This window comes from Mastigoproctus giganteus, chromosome 6 (genome assembly GCF_048544385.1).
Source record: "Mastigoproctus giganteus isolate SK-2022 chromosome 6, ASM4854438v1, whole genome shotgun sequence".
In the NCBI taxonomy this organism is placed as follows: domain Eukaryota; kingdom Metazoa; phylum Arthropoda; class Arachnida; order Uropygi; family Thelyphonidae; genus Mastigoproctus; species Mastigoproctus giganteus.
Window position 1 is genome coordinate 227,461,423 of NC_143580.1, and position 19,806 is coordinate 227,481,228.

General features: G+C 40.1%; 1 protein-coding gene across 3 annotated transcripts in view; it reads right to left on the reverse strand.

Annotated features, from left to right (window-relative positions):
• Nucleotides 1-16,658, reverse strand: part of LOC150085053 (apoptosis-stimulating of p53 protein 1-like) — a 103,663-nt gene extending 87,005 nt beyond the window's left edge. For 2 of the 3 annotated variants that reach the window (XM_090376753.1, XM_090376755.1), the window contains exon 1: nt 15,613-15,685. In XM_090376753.1, the coding sequence (XP_090232879.1) occupies nt 15,613-15,663 (51 nt within the window). In that variant the 5' untranslated portion in view covers nt 15,664-15,685. Of the gene's footprint in view, nt 1-15,612; nt 15,686-15,870 lie in introns of those variants that run through there. The other variant, XM_090376754.1, reaches the window with a different exon arrangement.
• Between the last annotated feature and the right edge of the window lie 3,148 nt (nt 16,659-19,806).

A 19,806-nucleotide genomic window follows, 5' to 3' on the forward strand; every position in this document is an offset into this window, starting at 1 on the left:
AACTGATTACCCAAAATGTACTGGAGGCTATTTCTAAGGAATTCCAAGCGATGTGTCACCCCCCCCACCATCCACCTGCTTTTATTTGTTTACAGAAGGAAGTAGCGTCACACATAAGGGATCCTTCCGCCTCTAGTAACTCCACGTCTTTTGAAAAATTGGATAATACTTTAATTATCGTTTTACTCTGAATGTGTTCTAATTTTTTGGTCAGTGAGTTTACCTGTACAAATGATAATTAAATGAATAGTATGCAAATGAAAGTTGGAATGTTCGGTTGGACTTCATAGTCCTCCACTGACCACAATGCAGCAGCAAAAAAATTATCCTTAAGGAAGGATGGTCAAATCGGATGCTGGACATTTCATCTAACATCTAGAGGAATCCACGTCATGACTGGAATTCGTGAAAATGGTGACTCTACTAGAAAAGTTTCTAATTTTTTGGTCACTGAGTGTTATATGTGCAAACGATAATTAAATGTATAGTATGCAAATGGTCGGTTGAGTTCCACAGTTCTTCACCGACCACAATACAACAGCTGGCAAATATCCATACGGAAGAATGGTCAAATCCGGCGCTGGACACTCCATCAGACATCTATATGAATCCAGGTAGTGACTGGAATTCATGGAAAAGGTGGCCATACTAGAAAGGTTTCTAATTTTTTGGCCAGTGAGTGTTATTACATGTACAAACGATAATTAAAATTATAGTATGCAAATGAAAGTTGGAATGGTCGGTTGGACTTCATAGTCTTCCACTGACCACAATACAGCAGCTGAAAAATATTTTTACTGAAGAATGGTCAAATCTGGCGATGGACAATCCATCAGACATCTTGAGCAGCCAACCTTTTTTTGGCTCGCGAACCCCTTTCAGCATAATATTTTTATCGCGAACCCCCTTCTGAATTTTCATTATAATTTGCTTCTTGCCCAAATGATAGAAGAGCATGCTGGTCTTTCCAAAGCTATTGGCCGAAATTTTCCTCTGTTCCTGCCTGTTTCAAAACCAGATGGTTCTATTGCCACATCAGCCAAAGATAAGGCTGACCTGCTAGCAACCTATTTTTCATCCAACTCGTGTATTGATGATCTTGGTAAATCACCTCAAACCGTTCCCAGTACACTCCATTCAATGAATCCTGTGGTTTTCCATCAGAAGGATTTTGATGAATACGATGCTACGAAAGCTCCAGGTCCTGATGGTCCTGGAAGGAGAAGAAGAAGACCTAGGAGGACATGGATGGATGGAGAACGGGAGTGCATGACAGCCCGAGGTTTAACTTACCAAAGACACCTTGAACCGCACTTTATAGCCGGAAAAAATTCCCACCAAAAAATGACTTGTAGGCTGAGGAAACCCATTGTAAATGGAAACACTCCTCTTGAAGAAGAAGATCTATGGACAAATTCAATGGAAAAGTTTTTGGTGAAACTCAAGCCATCGCTGTTGACATTTAAAAGGCTTTTGATCGTGTTTGGCATAAAGGTCTTCTAAATTAGCTTCCATCCTATGGTATGTGAGCTTTGTAATTGGGTATCCAGTTTTCTCTCTGACTGCCCACTGTGGGTGATGGTAGACGGCTCTCTGTCCTCTTACTTCTCCACTAATGCTGGTGTCCCCCAAGATTCAATTCTTTCTCCCACTCTTTTCCTCTTGTATATTAATGGCCTTCTTCCATTGACTGGAAATCCTATCCATAGTTTTGCTGATAATAGAAATTACCTTCCAATTTGAGAAACCCTGCCCTGCTGAACAGCTTCAACTTCTCGAGTATCTACTGCCAAATCCTTAAATTCTGATCTCCAGGAATTCTCCAGTGGGGCAAAGGTAACTTAATTTCAATCCTTCTAAAACTGTCCTATATCGCAAAAAGGATTCTTCTGCTTACCTTCGATGACACTCCGATTTCTAAGCAAGATCTTGGGGATTACCCTGACTTCTAATCTCTCTTGGCACAAGCACATTACAAATATTGCTTCCTCTGCATCTAAAAAACTTGGTTTTCTCTTTCGCTCTCACAGAGGAATTCATGTCATGACTGGAATTCGCAGAAAAAGTGGCCTTACTAGAACAGTTTCTAATTTTTTGGCCAGTGAGTATATAATTGCCATTGTGTTGATATTATGATGAATACAGGATGTCCAAAAAGAGAATAAACGGTGTCTAAAAAGAGAATTCAGGGTGTCCATAAAGAGATATGGCAGGAAACAGCTAAGACAGTTCAAGAGTCTCCCCAGAGGGCATTAACAGCACAGCGTCAGACCGTCAGTAAACTTTCAAGGTCAACAGGACATGGTGGGTCGCAACAGATGTTTTGGTTCATTTTGAAACCTTTTACGTGGAGGAAGTTGTAACATCGTCTGGCCCGATCTGGCCAGAACGTTACCATGGCTATTTGATAAGAATAATCATCAATCGTATTTAGCGGTCAAATGAGTTGACTACAGTCAAATCAAACGCGTGTACAGCTGCAAACCAATGTAAGTTGGTGTAGCCAATTGGTCAAGCGTTGACCATCGACCACACCTCAAAAGTTAAAGAACAAAACACACGTTGGTGTTCTGCGATTGTTCCTTAGCTTTTGAGCACCAGTGTGTATATCCTTCGGGATTCTCTGTGGTATCAGAACCAGACGTATGAAAGAAAACTGAGCGAATGGTCAATTGTAGAAAAGAAATGGAAGTACTTCTTTGACATCAGTCCAGAAGAGAGCCCAACTCGAAAATTCTCACGAGATTTACAGCCCATGAAGTTTACGATGACACCACCGCCATATTTCAATTACAGAATATCGATTGGTTAATTGAAGATGGCGTCCACCAAAGCTTCTTCGTAGCGTCTACCAAAGTGGGTCACATCAAGTAAGAGTGTCACGGCTGGATTGATAAATACCACGGAATTCTGGATGCCTTTGTGTGTGATGGACTCGAAATTAATTAAGCACTTCGATGTCCTGCAGTCTGACGAACTTGCAGACAACCCGACGACCCACTTGATGAAATTCTCGCATTCTTCACGCGTTGCTTTGGCAAGACGCGAATTAATTGCTATCAGGAACTCCACTAAAGGGACAGTCAATAAATTTCCCATCAGTATTTCCATACGGGTGCATCCCCCTGATGTACAACATCCCTCTTCGCAGATGGACATGACCCATTAAGAGAAAAAAAAATGGCAGATTTGATTTACAGCTGCAAGCAACTTATGGAGGATTGGTACAAAAGAGATTTGTATTCACCCAGAAGGTTGCAATAGAATGAATTATTATTATATATATTTTTTCTTTGTTGGATACCTTGAAATCTCTATGGCAACCACCGAAATTTTGGTTTAGATCTGAAGATTAATTTTTTTCCCAATGGATGAAATGAATGCAGATCAGTGATTGATTCGGTTCTTCTTTCTGCAAGGGGAAAACACCCAAAACAATCCACGGAGGAATGATCAATGTTTATGGAGAAGACAGTTGATTATACATTGGTATAATCAATTGAAATGTGAAAGGACTTCAGTGCATGATGGATAAATCCACGATCAACTGCTGGAACAGAAGAGAGTGCTGCAAAAATTGAGGCATTCATCCTGGAAGATGGTCAAAGGACGCCAATACTGGTCTGTGGAGAACATCTCTCAATTGTTGCATTTGAGTAACGTGCCTGCTGGATGGCTTCCCAGACTTCTGACCCTTCACCAGAAGAAGGAAATGGCACAATATGCATATGAAATGTTGATTTGCAGGAAAATCAATTAGTTTTTACAGGATAGTCACCATGGATGAAACTTGGATCTATCACTATAATCCCGAAACTAAACGAATATCAAAACAATGGAAGCATGCAGAAATACCACTTCCCAAAAAGGCAAAGGCGCCACTAAATGTTGGCAAGGTGATGCTCTTAGTTTTTGGGATCAGCAATTCTAACAGATTACCATCAAAAGGACTGTATTGTGACAGCGGAGAATCATAACAACCTCCTCATAAAGATACATGCTGCTGTGGAAAAAAAAAAAAAGACGAGAAAAGCTATCAAAAGTGCATCTGCTCCACGATAATTCCCATGCGCATTCTTCGCATACATCAGTGAGGTATGCCCACGAATGTGGATTTTAAACAATGTCGTATTCTGCTTATTCCCCTGACCTTGCACCCTCGAATTTCTGCTGCACGTTCGTGGTTTGAGGATTTCAGAGGACCTCTACAAAATTGGGGTTGTGGAAGCGCATTGAGAGGCTGAAAGATGCGCTATTTGGAGGGATGTAACACTTTACCCCCACAGATAATTTATATTTCGAGTTCGTCGTAAGGACAGGCGCTACACGTGTCGTCACTATATATGGTGCGCCGGCTGGTGGCATCACTCTTAAGTGATAAGGAGAGGCAATGTTTTGGCTTATTGGCGTACGTTACTCGGGTAACCGTTGCCGACTACTGTACGAAGCTGCCCTGATAGCGCGTCCGCTGCGATGCTCGGATGGAAAAGGGCGTTTGTAATACGACATTGATCTTTTGCCGTAAAAGTGTCGGGAGACCTTTGACGTTGCCGACCGTAACTTGGAGGATCGGGCCGGACAACTTTCCAATAGACGACACGGTGGATTGTGTTTGTCGATGTATTGATTACTGATAGCGCAGCATCCAGGGTCGGCGTGGCGCATCGGGGAGACCGAAGTAGGGCACTGACGAAAGGGGACGAAGTGAGTTTGATCGTTCCGCCAGCTGTCGACGCATTAAACGGCACACTTCGGACGTCTTCTGAAAGGCGCACACTCGACCCTCACGGCGAAAGAAAAGCGTCTGATTGGAACGGGGGTGGCGTGGCGTGGACGGCAAAGCGGATTAAGTTCGGGGATGTAATGAGGGGGACAGCTGGCAAAGCAGAAGATATCCGACGCACGGCTCCGTGGAAAGGTTAAACAGCGGGAAAATGTGTAAAAGGCGGAAGAAAAGAATTGCAGATTTTGAGAAGAACGAGGGTTCAGTTGAACCGCAATAAATGGAGATATCGAATGATGAAAGAGGGCGCTGAGCATCACCTGCAGAGTGGACGGATGAAATGTCATTAATTGAACACTCTTCACCGATTGCCACAACGATAATATTTCTCTCCCTTTCTCTCTATTCTTACATCCCCCTCTATTTCTTTCTCTTCTTTTTCTCTTCCCCCCCTTTGCAAGCCTTTCTTTTCTCTCTCTCTCTATTTTTCTAACCTCTCATTCCCATTTTTGTATTTCTGTCTTTTCTTTATCTCTCTCTCTCTCTCTCTCTCTCCTCTTCATTTTTTCTACTTTTTTTTCCCCTCCCCAGCCTTTCTTATTCATTTTTGAGCTTTTCATATTTCTCTTTCTATCTCTCTGCTTTTTTTTTCTCTTCTCCCTTTTTTCCTTTCTCTTTCTACCCTTTTTTCTCTTTCCCTCTTTTTCAGTCGCTTTTGTTTGTCTTTTTTGTTCCCAGTGTTGCCTTTCTCCATTTATTTGTACTTCCCATCTCTCTCTCTTTATGCCATCTCTATTTCATTTTCCCCTTTTTTTTTTCCCCATCTGATGCTCTCACTCTTTCTCTTTCTTTCTACCTAACCTTTCTCCTTGTTTTTTTATCTTTCTTTCTTCATTCGTTTTGATTCAATTTCTTCCACTATCAGCTTTTTCGCTTTCTCTAATTCACTCTATCCCTTTTCTTCCGTTACTTTTCTCTCTCTTTTTCTCCCACTCTTCCGCTTCTCTTCATCCTTCTCCCTTTCTTTCGATCTATTTCTTCTCTTTTTCTCCCTTTAGTCTATCTCTGTCTCTCTTATTCCCTGCCTTTTTCCCCATCTCTTAATACCTTTCTCTCTCCTTTTTTCTCTCTCTTTCTGCTTCTTTCCCTTTTTGTTTCGGTCTTTTTCTTTTTCTTCCTTTATTCTTTTTTCTCCCCTTTCTCTCTCTCACACACACTTTTATTACATGTCCAGTCTCTGATCGTGTTCTCTATCTTTCCCCACTTTCTTTCGAGAGTTTTCTGTATCTTTCTTTTGCTCTTTCTTTCCTCTCTCTTTTTATGTTTCCATTTCACTCACTATCTTTTTTGCTTTCACTAATTCATCATCCTCCTCCTCTCTCTCTCTCTCTCTCTCTCTCTGAAGCATGCAAATCGGCCTGTGACCACACATTTGCACAGACATAAGAGAAGATAAAAGTTTCTTTCTTCGTCTCTTTCACACACACGAACGCCTCCGTTCCACTTGGCAACTTCGACCAATCCATCGTCCCAAGAAATACTTAATCAATTGTTAAAATTAGGCCGTGCAACCCGCCCAACCCTTTCCACCACCCTTAATGGACAAAGAATTAAGAAACAATGGCAGTGAGTAAACGAAGAGAAATTTCTTCGCTCAAAAGGTCACGTACGAATTGTTCTTCACCAAAAGAAGAAAGTACGGGAATCCGTGCGCGAAGAAATGCCCATTACATTACACATCATTAACAAGAACATCCCCCGCGCTGTCACACACCCAAATGGTATTTCTCAATCGCGATTTGCTTAAGTGGTTATTGTGGACTTTCATCTAAGATTAATTACTGAAGAATCCATTTTAAAAATTCTCCAACTGCCCTGTTCAAGGGACATCAACCACAAATTAAAAACAGTCCCAAATTCAGATTAGGGACAGGATTGTTGGAGCGCTGCAACCAACTCCTCCCCGAGATTTCCATTTAATTTTCGCACACAACTTTCCCGTCGTATCTTAACAACTCCGATCTGTCGCTCCGTGAATCCCAGTGAGAACGCTGCGTTCGTTATCAGTTCTCCGCTGTTCACATTTGTTAAGAGGCGGGAACCTGTAGCGTTGCTAAGGAACAAAGAAAACCGAAGCACTCATCGCACTAAGACGCTTCTCGGTTGTCTTATTTCACTTTCTTGGAAGAAAGTTTCTTCTTCTATGAAGAAAGGACAAATGTTTCTATTTATGCACAAACTTTAGTTGGCAAAGGGAAAAAGCAGTTTGTAAACAAACATTAGAAACTCTTGTGGGATGATGAAAAAACACGAGAACGCTCTTAAGTATAAACTGATTAAATACAAAAATCTCACTGAGACTGATTAACTCGGCCACAGGACAAAAATCAAAAATTTGCTGGAAGAAAAACCTAGTTTCCAGGAGAAAAAAAAAAAAAAAAAAAAAAAAAAAAAAATGCTGTCCTCTTCTGAGACCAACTAATTGAGCATTGTGAAAAAGGCCCATAAAAAGTTCCTCACATCATCGAAGAGATTCGAACTCAAGGACTAAAAGGCATAAAAACTGGACTGTTCATGACCGGAAAGCTGTGATGTAGTCTTACTCATCCGAATTTTGTCTACACTCTAGTGGCTCCAGGTACCGAATTCACAAAAGCAATAAAGCATTTCATCCAGATTGTGTGCAAGGTGTACGAGCCAGTAGTAGTTCAGTGATGTTTTGAGGATGAAGTGGTCACCAACTTGAAATACAAAACAGGACGAATCAGGCTGTCTATATAAACATTTTAGGTGATCAGGATGGACCTTTTGCTAAACATTCGAGGGGCACTCATGTTTTCGATACTCCAGGATAACAACTGTTTGGTTAGCAGGACATCTACAGTACGAGGAACACGAGGGAGTGGTAAAGCATTTAAACTGGTCAGGGAAGTCACCAGATCTTTAAGGGAATAGCTGAATCTCTACCAAAGAAAATTCCTGAAGGAATTTTTACTAAAGATGGGTGTTAGGATGTTTTTTAGCCTTGAGCTTCTAAAATGCAGGCAACGCATGAAAAAGTATTATGAGCCGTTTAAATGGACGATTTCTGAACTCTGATTTCTGACCCATCATGAACTCTATTCACTCCAATCAAATCAGATCTTCTTCTTCATAGATCTCTCAGACAAATTTTCAAACTTGTAGACAAAATCCAAACATCCATATACAATAACGTTCCGGTGAATATGCTGTTTCCTTTATCAAGAGTTCATACAGCGTTCTAAGGCTGCCTACGTGGCAACCATTGGAGATGAAGGTTATTCTTTGTAAGACCTTAAAATTAATCGACATCCTCGAAATAGTTCGCCTACTGATGACGTCACTTCAGCTAATCCTTCGATGCTTTGGTCTACCTGGACTGTGCCAGGTGGAAGTTAAGACAGAAAAATGACTTCCTGACTTTCGTTTGCCCGTCCCTCTTTAAACGGTTAAATGGATTTTACAGACTCCTTTTCCTATTGTTTCGATCTCTTTAGAACTTGTGTTTTTATTTTCATCTGCACGCTGCAGCTGGGCTTTGACTGGAGGAACCACCTGCACGAGTTTCGGAAATCGAATTCACGCTCCCCGCATTGATGGTGCAGCTCTACAATAGCACTCACGCATCACGGTCATAATTGCGAAGTAGTTCAAGAAATTACACCCAGACGTTGTAGGCAGTGATGCACGAAAGGAACTGTAATGGGTCACAAAGACAATACCAACCACCAGGTTCCTATCGATGTTGAACAAAACGCGCGAAGCAGGGAGGGTCACTGACCACCAGACACCTTTCCTACGCATTTGAAATCAGGACAGGAAGTCCTCGTAGAAGAGGTCTGTCAGACTGGGCTCTGTCTGAGCAGATATGCTTGTTTGTTTGTTTGTTTTTGGTTTTTTATTGGCGCATTGGCAGCTGTGGCCATAATGCGCCAAGACTATGCAATATTTAAAAGTTTAAATTCTCGGTGACCTAATTAGTTAGGTCACCAGAGCAGATATGCTTAACGACACCTCCCTTAACACACATCTCAACCCCTCGACAGAAAACGCTTTTATTTCCCGCGAAATATAACCCACGTGATAATATTTTTCATTTCAGTTGTCGTTGTGCCTCATTAAAATATTTTGATGTTTTGCAGGCTTCGTGTTAAATTTAACACGTGTTGTCTCACAGTAGATCCTAAATTTTTTTTTCATGTGTTTGTCATAAAATTTATGTTGAATATTTTTAAGTCTTGTCTATCACACCGGGTGTAAAATTTTGTTTCGCATGTTGTCTCACATTGCATGTTGTTCAATAGGTTGTCTCACACCCCTGGATGTTAAAAATGTTAATTTTTTTTCCAATATACATGTTGTAAAATGTTCACAATTTTCTTACACGTTGTCTTACACTAGATGTTAAATTTTTGGTTACATTGAATTTTGTTTCATATGTTGTCCCAAATTGGGTGTCACATTTTGAGATAACATCTGACTACATGATAAATATTCTTTTGTTTTACAATTGTTTTACATGCTGCGCTCACATTGCATGTTAAATTTTGTTTCACATGTTGTCCCACACCGTTGGATGTTAAAAAAATGTTCAATTTTTGCATTCTACATGTTTTATAAATGTTTACATGTTGTCTCACATTGGATGTTTTATTAATACGTTGTTGCACACTGCTCGATGTTAAAATTTTCATTTTTTTACTATATACATGTTGTAAAATGTTTACAATTGTCTTACAAGTTGTTTCACTCTAGCTGTTAAATTTTTTCTTACATTAAATTTTGTTAGAATTGTTATATTACATTACATTAAATTTTGTTTCACATGTTGTCTCAAATTGGATGATTATATAGATTTGAGAAAGCATCTCACTGGATGACAAATTTTGACTCGTTGTCTCACACTGGATGTTAAATTTTGTTTCATATGTTGTCTCACATTGCATGTTGTTTAATTCATTATCTCACACGGCTGGATGTTAAAAACGTTAAAATGTTTACATCATACATGTTTTAAAATGTCTACAATTTTCTTACACGTTGTCTCACACTAGATGTTACATTAAATTTTGTTAGATTTCTTACATTACATTAAATTTTGTTTCACATGTTGTCTCACACTGAACATTGTTTGATATGTAGTCCTACACCACTAGATGTGAAAATTGTTACATTTTTACAATATACATGTTTTAAAATGTTTACAATTTTCTTGTACGTTGTCTCACCCTAGGTGTTACATTTTTAGTTACATTAAATTTTGTTTCATATGTTGTCTCATTGGATGCTTATAATTTTCAGGTAACGTCTCACTGGACAATAAATTTTGACACGTCTCACATTGTATGTTGTTTAATACGTTGTCCCACGCTGCTGGATGTTATAAACACTAAATTTTTACGCTGTACATGTTTTCAAATGTTTACAATTTTCTTACACGTTGTCTCGCACTCTTCTTAGAATTCTTATGTTGCATTACAGTAAATTTTGTTTCACATGTTGTCTCACAATGCATGTTGGTTTTCTGATACCGCTGGATGTTAAAAAAATGTTAATTTTTACAATATACGTGTTTAAAATGTTCGCAGTTTTTTTACACGTTGTCTCACCCTAGATGTTAATTTTTTTGTTACAATTCTTATATTACATTAAATTTTGGTTCGTACGTGTCTCAAATTGGATGCTTATAATTTTGAGGTAACATCTTAATGGATAATAAATTTTGAGGTAACATCTCAATGGATAATAAATTTTGACATGTTGTCTCGTATTAGATATCAAAATTTTTGGTTTACACGTAGGCTCACATTGGATGTAATTTTTTTTTTAACAAATTAGGTGTTTCTACATTTTGATGTGTTATTTCACACGATTTTAATTTTTGTCACGTTGTCTCATTGTACATGTTAAAATTTGGTTTAAATGTTGTCTCATAGTACGTGTTAAAAAATTTGTCTCACAATGGATGTTAAACGTTTCACATGCTGTCTCATCACACCACTGGGTGTAAATTTTTACGTTTTAAATCTTTACAAATTTTTTACATGTTGTCTCTCACTGAGTGTTAAATTTTGCTCTTAAATAAATTTTAATTTTTTAGCATCCATCAGTGCGAACATGGGAAACAAATTTTAACATCCAACGTGAGCACAACACATAAAACAAAAATTTTTGCATCTAATCTGAGACATGTCAAAATCTAGCATTCAGTCAGATGTTGCTTCAAAATTATAAGCATCCAATTTGAGACAACATATGAACCAAAATTTAATGTAATGTAAGAAGAATTCTAACAAAATTTAATGTAAGAAAATAGTGTGAGAAAACGTGTAAGAAAACTGCAAACGTTTGAAACATTGTAAAAATTAACATTTTTAACATCCAGCGGTATGAGACAACCAACATGCATTGTGAGACAACATGTGAAACAAAATTTAATGTAATGCAATATAAGAATTCTAACACTAAAAATTTAGTGTTTAAAACATCCAGCAGCGTGGAACAACGTATTAAACAACATGCAATGTGAGACAACATGTGAAACAAAATTTAACATCCAATGGGAGACGTGTCAAAATTTATTGTCCAGTGAGATGTTACCTCAAAATTATAAGCATCCAATAAGACATGTCTCAAATTGGATGCTTATAATTTTGTGGTATTATCTCACTTTGGATGGTAATTTTTTTGTATATGTTGTCTTATATTTTTACAAGCTGTCTAGTTTTTTGTTTTACATGTTGTCTTACAAAAATCAAACAGTTACATTAGGGTCACCCGGAAATTTCTTTCATGTTGTCTCACAGTGGATGTTAATTTTTTAGGATTCATTTTAGGAAGAATATATATATCTGCTGGCCCGGATGCAGAGAAGGATAACGACATTATTGAAGGGAAAGAAAGGTGGTCTTATCAGGAAAGACTTCAGCTCTGAAAATTGCAGCGTCCAGAGACTAGACACCAGATTTGGGCAGAACAATGAAGCTTTTTCATTTCAATTTATCAACGAAGTACAGGACTCTTCTCAGATTGCTGGCACACTGTTGGACGAGTCCTGTACTTGATTGATATATTTACTTCCAGCGTGAAGTCAGTTGCTTTAATATCTATTCATGAAATTACTTAAGCAGGGTGGATGATTAGATATGTGCCTTTAAGGTCTTTGGTAAAAGAAAGAGGTCTAACTGATCTTTATTGGAAGATAACTCAAAAGGAACTGGGTGAAAAATTATCATACTTAAAGTGAAAAAAGGTACCAGAAACAGATTTATCCAGTTATATTAAAGGAAAAAACAACAAGGAATTCTAAGGGAATCATTGTTTTATCAGAGAGATATCTGATAAGATGCTAGAGAGTCCAGTTTTAATGTCTTATAAAATAATATGTCAATGTCTTATACAGTTTATAAAATTTCATTTTTTTAGGTTGGTAGATGGAAGAAAAATGATCATCCAGCAAATGGAAGATCATTCAGCAATCAAATATTTGACCACAAAGGGCTGAAATGCTAAAGAAGTCCAGAGAGAATGGCTAGTGTTTGGGGAAGTGCCATCCAGTTATGCTATCCAGGGTCAGATTGACCATCTGAAGCAATGAACTCTAAAAGAGTTGGAGAGAAAATCTAGAAAACAGATTGTTGTTATTGTAGCGGGGTTTTAGGAGCATCAGCGACCAAGGCCATATTGTCTGTAAATTGCGTGTGTTCTGAGGTCAATTTTCTGTTTGCTGGACCAAAAACCCGAGTTTCCGGGAGAAAAACCATACCACCCTCGCCTAAGACTGAATAACTCAGCCACGTTGTGAAAAAGACCATTAAAATTCCTTAAGTCATCGAGGGGACTCGAACTCAGGTCTTTTCCACCCGGTGTGGGGGAGGAAACCAGCTGTGCTACCCACGAGGGCCAAGAAAACAGAAGAAACTTGAAAAAGTACTTGACATTTCCCATGGAGACATTTCAATACACGAGTATTTGGGAATGTCCAAAGTTGTGGAAGATGGGTTTCCAGAAGCCTTTCGATTCATCAAAAGTGAATTCAAAATTAATTCTTGCTAATACAGGTAGATTTTTATCACATTTGGTGACTTGTTATACTGATCATGAATCCAAATTAGAAAGCGTTCAGTAAAACCACAAGGGATATCCAACCCCGAAAAAGGCCGAGCCCAACAATCAGCTGAAAAAGACTTGGCCTCAATTTTCTGAGACACAAAACGATTACTGTTAATTGATTATCTGTACATAAAACCACAAGAGGGGAACATTACGCCATCCAAAGTTAAAAGCTACAGTCCGGAAAGCACGAATACAGATAGTTCAGAACACCTGCAGCACGCACTTACAGATCGGTCTACCAAAACAACTTTCCCATTAATATAGCTCAACAACCGTTCCATTTGTGTTAAATTAAGGTAGAAAAATACCTTGAATCTCAAAACAAGCTAAGAGCATCCTAAATTATTTCAAGAATGTGTGTCTTTTAAAAATATTTTTGTCTTACAGAAAGATAATAATAATTTTGTAAACAGTGTAGTAAGCTTTCTAAATTAGGCGGTCAAATGTTTGAAATGCGTTTTACTGTGCCATCCAACTATCTGTTAGAGTGAACCCGAGTAGGGAAGAGGTGGGCTCGCTAGAATGGATACAACATTGTCACACGCCGCTCAGTGCAGGTTAAGTGCAGGCGAAGGTCATCTTCTCGTACTAAGCCGGAGGGATGTTTAGTTTCCAGTCCAAGAAAACCGGTCTGACATAGATGCCTTCAAAAAGAGAGAGAGAGAGAGAGAAGCCATGAAGTTTACTCTTCGGGGGACTGATCAAGGTTGCGATTTGTAGGATGAGTTCTAGGGATGCTTCCTAGGACCTGGCATCTGATAAGGGGTTAAACAGAGACGCTGTCCTCTAATCTTTCTCCGAGAAAATCTGTCAGCGTCATGATGCACATTATCAAAACATTCTTTTAAGTCTGCAAGTTTTTTTTTCAGGACATTAACAGGATCAGCATAGCCCTCATCTCTTTTGTCTCTCTCAAGACATTATGTCATTGCTATTCAAAATGCGTGAATTCTAACTCCTAACACGCGCTTTGATTTGCTAGTGGATAAAAGACTGGAGATTTTGGGATGAAAAGCCATGTAACCTCTGAAACCGAATAACTCGGCCATAGCTTTTTCAAGTGCATAAAAGTTTACCACTTAAGATAAAAATCTGTGCCAGACTCGATGACCAATTTACATTTCCTTAATCTTAACTGGTATAAGGTGGTAGACATAATGGAGTTGATCATTCGAAATGGCCTCTAATCGATTATGCCTATGATTAGTATAACGTTACTTTTTCCTGGTTTAGACCATCTTAGAAGAGACCATGAGGTCAGCCCAATAACAGAAAAAATAAATTTGTTTCAGCGTCTCTTGCAGTAGGAGAAGACGTGCACTCTAGATAAGCTAACAATCTCTCGATCCCAACTCAATGAACAGAAACCAAGTCAATAAACAAATACTAAGTTCTCATTTTTCCTGGCAGAGGTTTCGAAAGAAAGTCTAAGAGGACTGGAAGGTGGAAAAGATGGGATTGAGTATGCGTGAAGAATCAGAAAGGGAATAGAAACAGAGAGCACGGTTTTCTGTACCCGAAGTGAGTTAATCTTTTTGTACTGCGCTGTAGGTAGCCGAGTGGTCACGCACAAAGATGCATAAGTACAGTACACGTGTTTTGAGTGACCGGGATTCAAGCCCGTGACTTCTAAATACGCTTGTTGTTATAGGAGCATCCACAACTAGGGCCACATTGCTTCGTGTATAGTGTCTATAAATTAATCGTGTTCTGTTGTCGATTTTCTGCTTACTGGACGAAGAACCCAAGTTTCCTGGAGAAAAAAAACAATGCTACCCTCTTCTGAGACCGACTAACTCAGTCACGTTGTGAAAAAGGTCCATAAAATTCCTCGTGTCATCGACAGGACTTGAACTCAGGTCTTCTCTTGTGGGTGTGCTACCCACATGGGCCCTAATTAGCAGAGCAGGAAATGAAAATTAGTTCTTTATGAGTAGGCATATTAACATGCCAGTGTAAAAAGAAAATTGCTGATGGTCACAGATTGAACCAAAATTGTTGTTGTTGTATTAGCCTGTGGAAGCCGACTGCTGGGCAAAGGCCTTCCCCCTCTCCCATTCATTTAGGTTCAAGTGGGGGCCCATAAGGAATGTTAACTCATCTCTCCACATGGTTTTTGTCTTCCTCTATTTCTTTTTCCTTCTCTTGGTTGAACTAAAATAGTATTTCAAGGACATCAGAGCATCTGGGGCTTTATTCAGTTGAAGAGTGGACGATGCAAATTTTGCAAACAGGTGAGGAAATGTGTTTACAACATTCTCCTACCGAGGTTTGCATAAGAGGTTCCTCTTTAAGGAAATATTGCCAGCAGATTTGAATGACGTTTGGCATCTACGTTCCAAGGTCAGATTAAACAGCTTTTCATGATCTAGAGAGGCAAAGTCAAGCAAGAAAAGACGTTAGAGTAAGTTTGAAAAGGTGATTGATGTTGTGATGAGGAACTGATGTGACCAAAAGTTTTGCAACTTTTATAAGCAGGGACTGTTCGTTAATACACGAACCACGTGTTCTTTAGAATTGCATTTTGAGGTGAAATAATCGAGCGTTCTTGGCGGGCGACAAAACCCGCGAAATATCAAACCTCTTCACCAAACGCTTTTCAAATTTCATTCAGGGGTGTGCGTTACTGCTCGAGGGAACGTCACCTTGCCCGCAAGTGACCTTCTAGGGTAGACAGACGGGAACTGTGTTTATGTAAGAGAATGTAATCCCCCCCTCCCCACCATTTCGCCAGGTGGACTTTTCCCTCTTACCTGAGAAGCGTTCGCACGACCGGCACGTACCTGTGGCTTCTTACCCGTCATGCCTTGCTCGGGACGGGCTTTCGAATACGGGGAAGATGTCTCCGACACTCGGACATCGTGAATTTGCCACGAAGGAGACTCGTCCGCCAGCGCCTACCACACCCTCCGCCCATATCACACACACGCCCGCGAGCACGTGAGTCAGTCAGGTGTATCCACGGCAACCGTTTCTAAGGGAAACAGAAAATGTCTCGAACTTGTACTCACCAGCACCATGGTCGCACTGTCCGCACCGCCTTCCGCTTATCCTCAAGGTTCACGAGCCGAATTTCGTGGCACGAGTGCACTTGTCGGCGCCGACATTTTCTTGTCCAAGCGTCCGCTGGCCGGAATGCCGCGTTACCTTGGCTGCACTGCACTCGCGACGCCTGGAATCACGTGACACACCACACACACTGAGACGTCAGCCCCGAACGGCACACTCGTGTAAGGGAGCACTGGCAGCTCGTGCAATGGGACGCTGTCAACGAGATTTAGCCTATCGCATAGTTGGCGTCTGATTCAGTCTCGTCCCACCACCCCCCGGGTATACACGTACCCCTTCTGGGAAAAAACTGTGACAGCAGGTGGGAGGGCGGACCTGTCGGGCAGCATTCCTCTTTGGGACAACAATAAGCAGAGTCCACTTGCCCAGAAAGGGTAGAGTGGTGACGTCACAACTGGTTACGCAACAGTCCAGTTGGAAAACTTCTGGCGCACGCACTTGCACGAACCTTCGCCGCGTTTCTTTCCTCCTTTAGACTCCGAGCTAGGTCAAGGCGAGATTGCTTATTCTTTATACACCAGGGGGGAGAAGGGGAAGAGACCTCCCCTTACTCACAACCACTACGTTTGGAAATTGGCAGGGAGGATTCGAAGAGTCTAAAATATCCACTCCTCTTCTTTGAGGGTCTTTATACGAATGTGCTGACAGCGACACCTAGAAATGACACCTTTGTCCGCTTGTCACGAGTCAATCAGGTTTCGGACGATCAAAAGGACATCGTAGCGACCTACTTCGCGGGGGACTGCTGCAAACTTACCAACTGTTCCTCCCCCCTGGGAGGAAAAAATATTGGATCAGTGGAGGTCAGTCGACGGAATCAATAACTCCAGCAGAGAACAGGCGGACAATCTTTGATCGAAGGAGAGGCTCCTCGAGCATACACACACCACCTCATCAAAAGGCAGGACCAGCTGTGACACACACGCGCGTTCCAAATACTGCGGAAATCGTGCCGCCATGCGAAGTGTTTCCATATCCTTCCGTGACGTGCGCGGACCTATTTGCCTTCGCTGGTTGATGTCGGTCTGATTTGGTGATATACGAATGTCCTTCGACTTTACACACAGTGGTCCAAGGCGTAAATGTCACGCGTGAAGGAACTTCAAATATTCCAGAAATCTCTGGAGAGTTTGGATGGTCCACAAGCGATTTCTTCTGTTTTTTCATTATTAATCGGTGCCATTTTACTTTTGGAAGTTCATCTAGTCCAAATTGAAGAAGAAAGTCCAGCTTCATTAATAATTTCTTTTAATTTCAATTCGGGTGAATCTTTGATATCAATCACTATTGAATTGCAAATATTTATGGAGATATCGATTACCACGGTTGAATTTTTCTGTTGTGGTCAACATAAACTTGTCGAAGATTCTGAAGTCAACAGAGTCAAAGGTCATGATCGGGTAGGGGCTGAAAATTGGTGGTTAGGGATCAGTGAACCTTGAAGAGAGTGGTTACATCCCCCCCCCCCTAGAAGCCTGACATTTGAGCTGCAGATGTCAACACGATTGTCGAAAGTGCTGGCGTTGTCCGTAGAGAGTTGGGTTCGGGAGTTGGTGACATAAACAAACGTCAAAAGAAGTCGAAGTAGTGCATTGACTCGTTCGCGAAAGAGTCTTATGGGACCTGAATCACTCTACTTAATGTTCAAGTTCCAGCTTAAGACCTTGTTTATTTTTAAAGTTGAGTGAAAAAGTTGCCGGCCCTGTTTTGGCTATATTAACATTAGAATCACTCAATACACAGTCGTTGATACACTACCCTACCAGAATATTAGACCACATGATATGCAAACCGCCTCTTGAATTCTAATGATTCCTTTCCATCAATTTTGAAACAGTTTTTACGTTTCTTCACCATCATATTAGTGTTTTTTGGGGAAGGTGGGATTAAAATATTATATTGTCAGCACAAAGTATCCTAGTACAATTATCGTTATTGATTAAGTAGGGAACATCCAAATCCAGTAGGGTGTGAAGTCCTTGTATCTGAATGGGAATTCCATCTGTACTCAAAGTCCCTAAACGATCCCTCCGGTTTTTCATTTACCCCACTATCGAAACCGTGACGATCACGTGATTTTGAAGTAATGGAAGACTGCTCAATTGTGAACGAGTTCTTGTTAGAAAAACAAGATTTTTTTTCGATACGCCTCATTCACTGAGAAGTTCTGCACCTTTGAGCCGAACTAATTTCAACAAGGATGCTTTTTTATGTATACCTTGTAAAACTTGAACTCATTTACTAGATCTATTAAGATTACCCAAAGAAAATAAATTAGGACCAATCCAAAGCCCTCATCAAAACACAAAGTTAAATGACTCGGCTACCAAAGTGCAGTGGATGGCCACCTTATTAGAATCGTGTTCAGCTGGATTACTGCTTAACGTCTTACAAAGTTGTTAACATCTACAAAGTTGTTAAGGTGTTGGAAGGGCTACCATACCAGATAGTAGTCAGCAAAATATCTTGCAACTGTTTCAGAGATGCAAACAGAAATACGTCTTCTCAAAGACAACATTCCAGTTCCTCCGTTAGATGCTGAATTGGATTGAGATCTACTCAGTGTGCTGGCCAGGGCATAAATCACCATCATGTTCTTCAAACTAGTAACATTATTATGTGAGGATGGCCGAATTTGTATTTCAATACTAATAAAAAGTAAATAAATTTGTTAGCGCCATCTGTTGAAGAAAAACTGAACTAGAGCTGACATTTTATTACAAAATCATTCACTTATAGTCGTGGTAGTTAAGGATGAAAGTGTAGGAGACTTTCATCCTTAACTACCTAATTACAATGACAATGTTAGCATCCATTAACCCCCCCCCCTCACTTAAGGCATTCCCTGAAACTAATGAGAAGAAATGTTATTCCGGCTAGGGCAGCTAACTAGATTGCGTTGTTTACATGGCAGTCAGAAAGGTCACCATACATTAACTGTCGCGAATCTTTTCCAATTCATTTTGACAAGTGTGGAGAATAGTTGAGGAGACTAGTTGCGTGGCTGGTGGGCAAACAGAAATTTTTTTTCTGTCTGCCCACCCTGTTAAAATTCAGGGTGATTCTTGTAGATTTGACATTGTGAATTCAAATATGGCAACCATATTGCTGTAACACCCACCAATTTTAAGGGAGAGGGATTGAAGTCCAATATATTTGGATTCCCTTTTCCTTGATATCTTTTTTTTCCATTTGAGAAATATTTTGGTGAATCCTTTCAGAGTGTTCATTGGAGATCGCTGCCAAGTTTTCAGGGAAAAAAAAAAGTCTAAATGGGAATGTAAGATTTGACGCGTTGAAGACATGTTGCATCCCAACTCTGTACGCTAAAATTAGCTCATCCACAATTTCATTGCAATTTTGTGATTTCCCATTGCCTAAAAAGTTCCGGCAGACATTTTCAATTGCGTTCCAGGCTCTTTTTTCTGTAGTGAATTCCTCATCTTGGAACAGCAGTTTGAGTTGAGGACGCATAAGAATTCCCTCTTTTATCTTGGCCTCACTGATTCGAGGAATCTTTTGCCTTAAACAGAAAAATCCTTCTCCTTTTTTGTCCATCGCTTTCACAAATATTTTTTTATGAAACCTACCTCGATGTACAATAGAGGTAAACAGATCTTTGTCTTATCCACCAAAGGAGGATGTTCTACATTTTTCTGGCGTGGTGTAGTTTCTGAAGGTCTGGCCATATTTTTTACCTTATAGTGGCAATTCTTCGCTCGACTGTCCAACTCCCACAAAAAGCAACAGCATTCAGTGCATCCACCTTGGAACCCAGTCGGCAAAGCAACCCTTTCTTGACATTTTTAGCGAAAGAACCCGTAGATTCTCTTAGGTTTCCTTCATGTGAACTGCATGGGCCAATGGTATAGATGGAT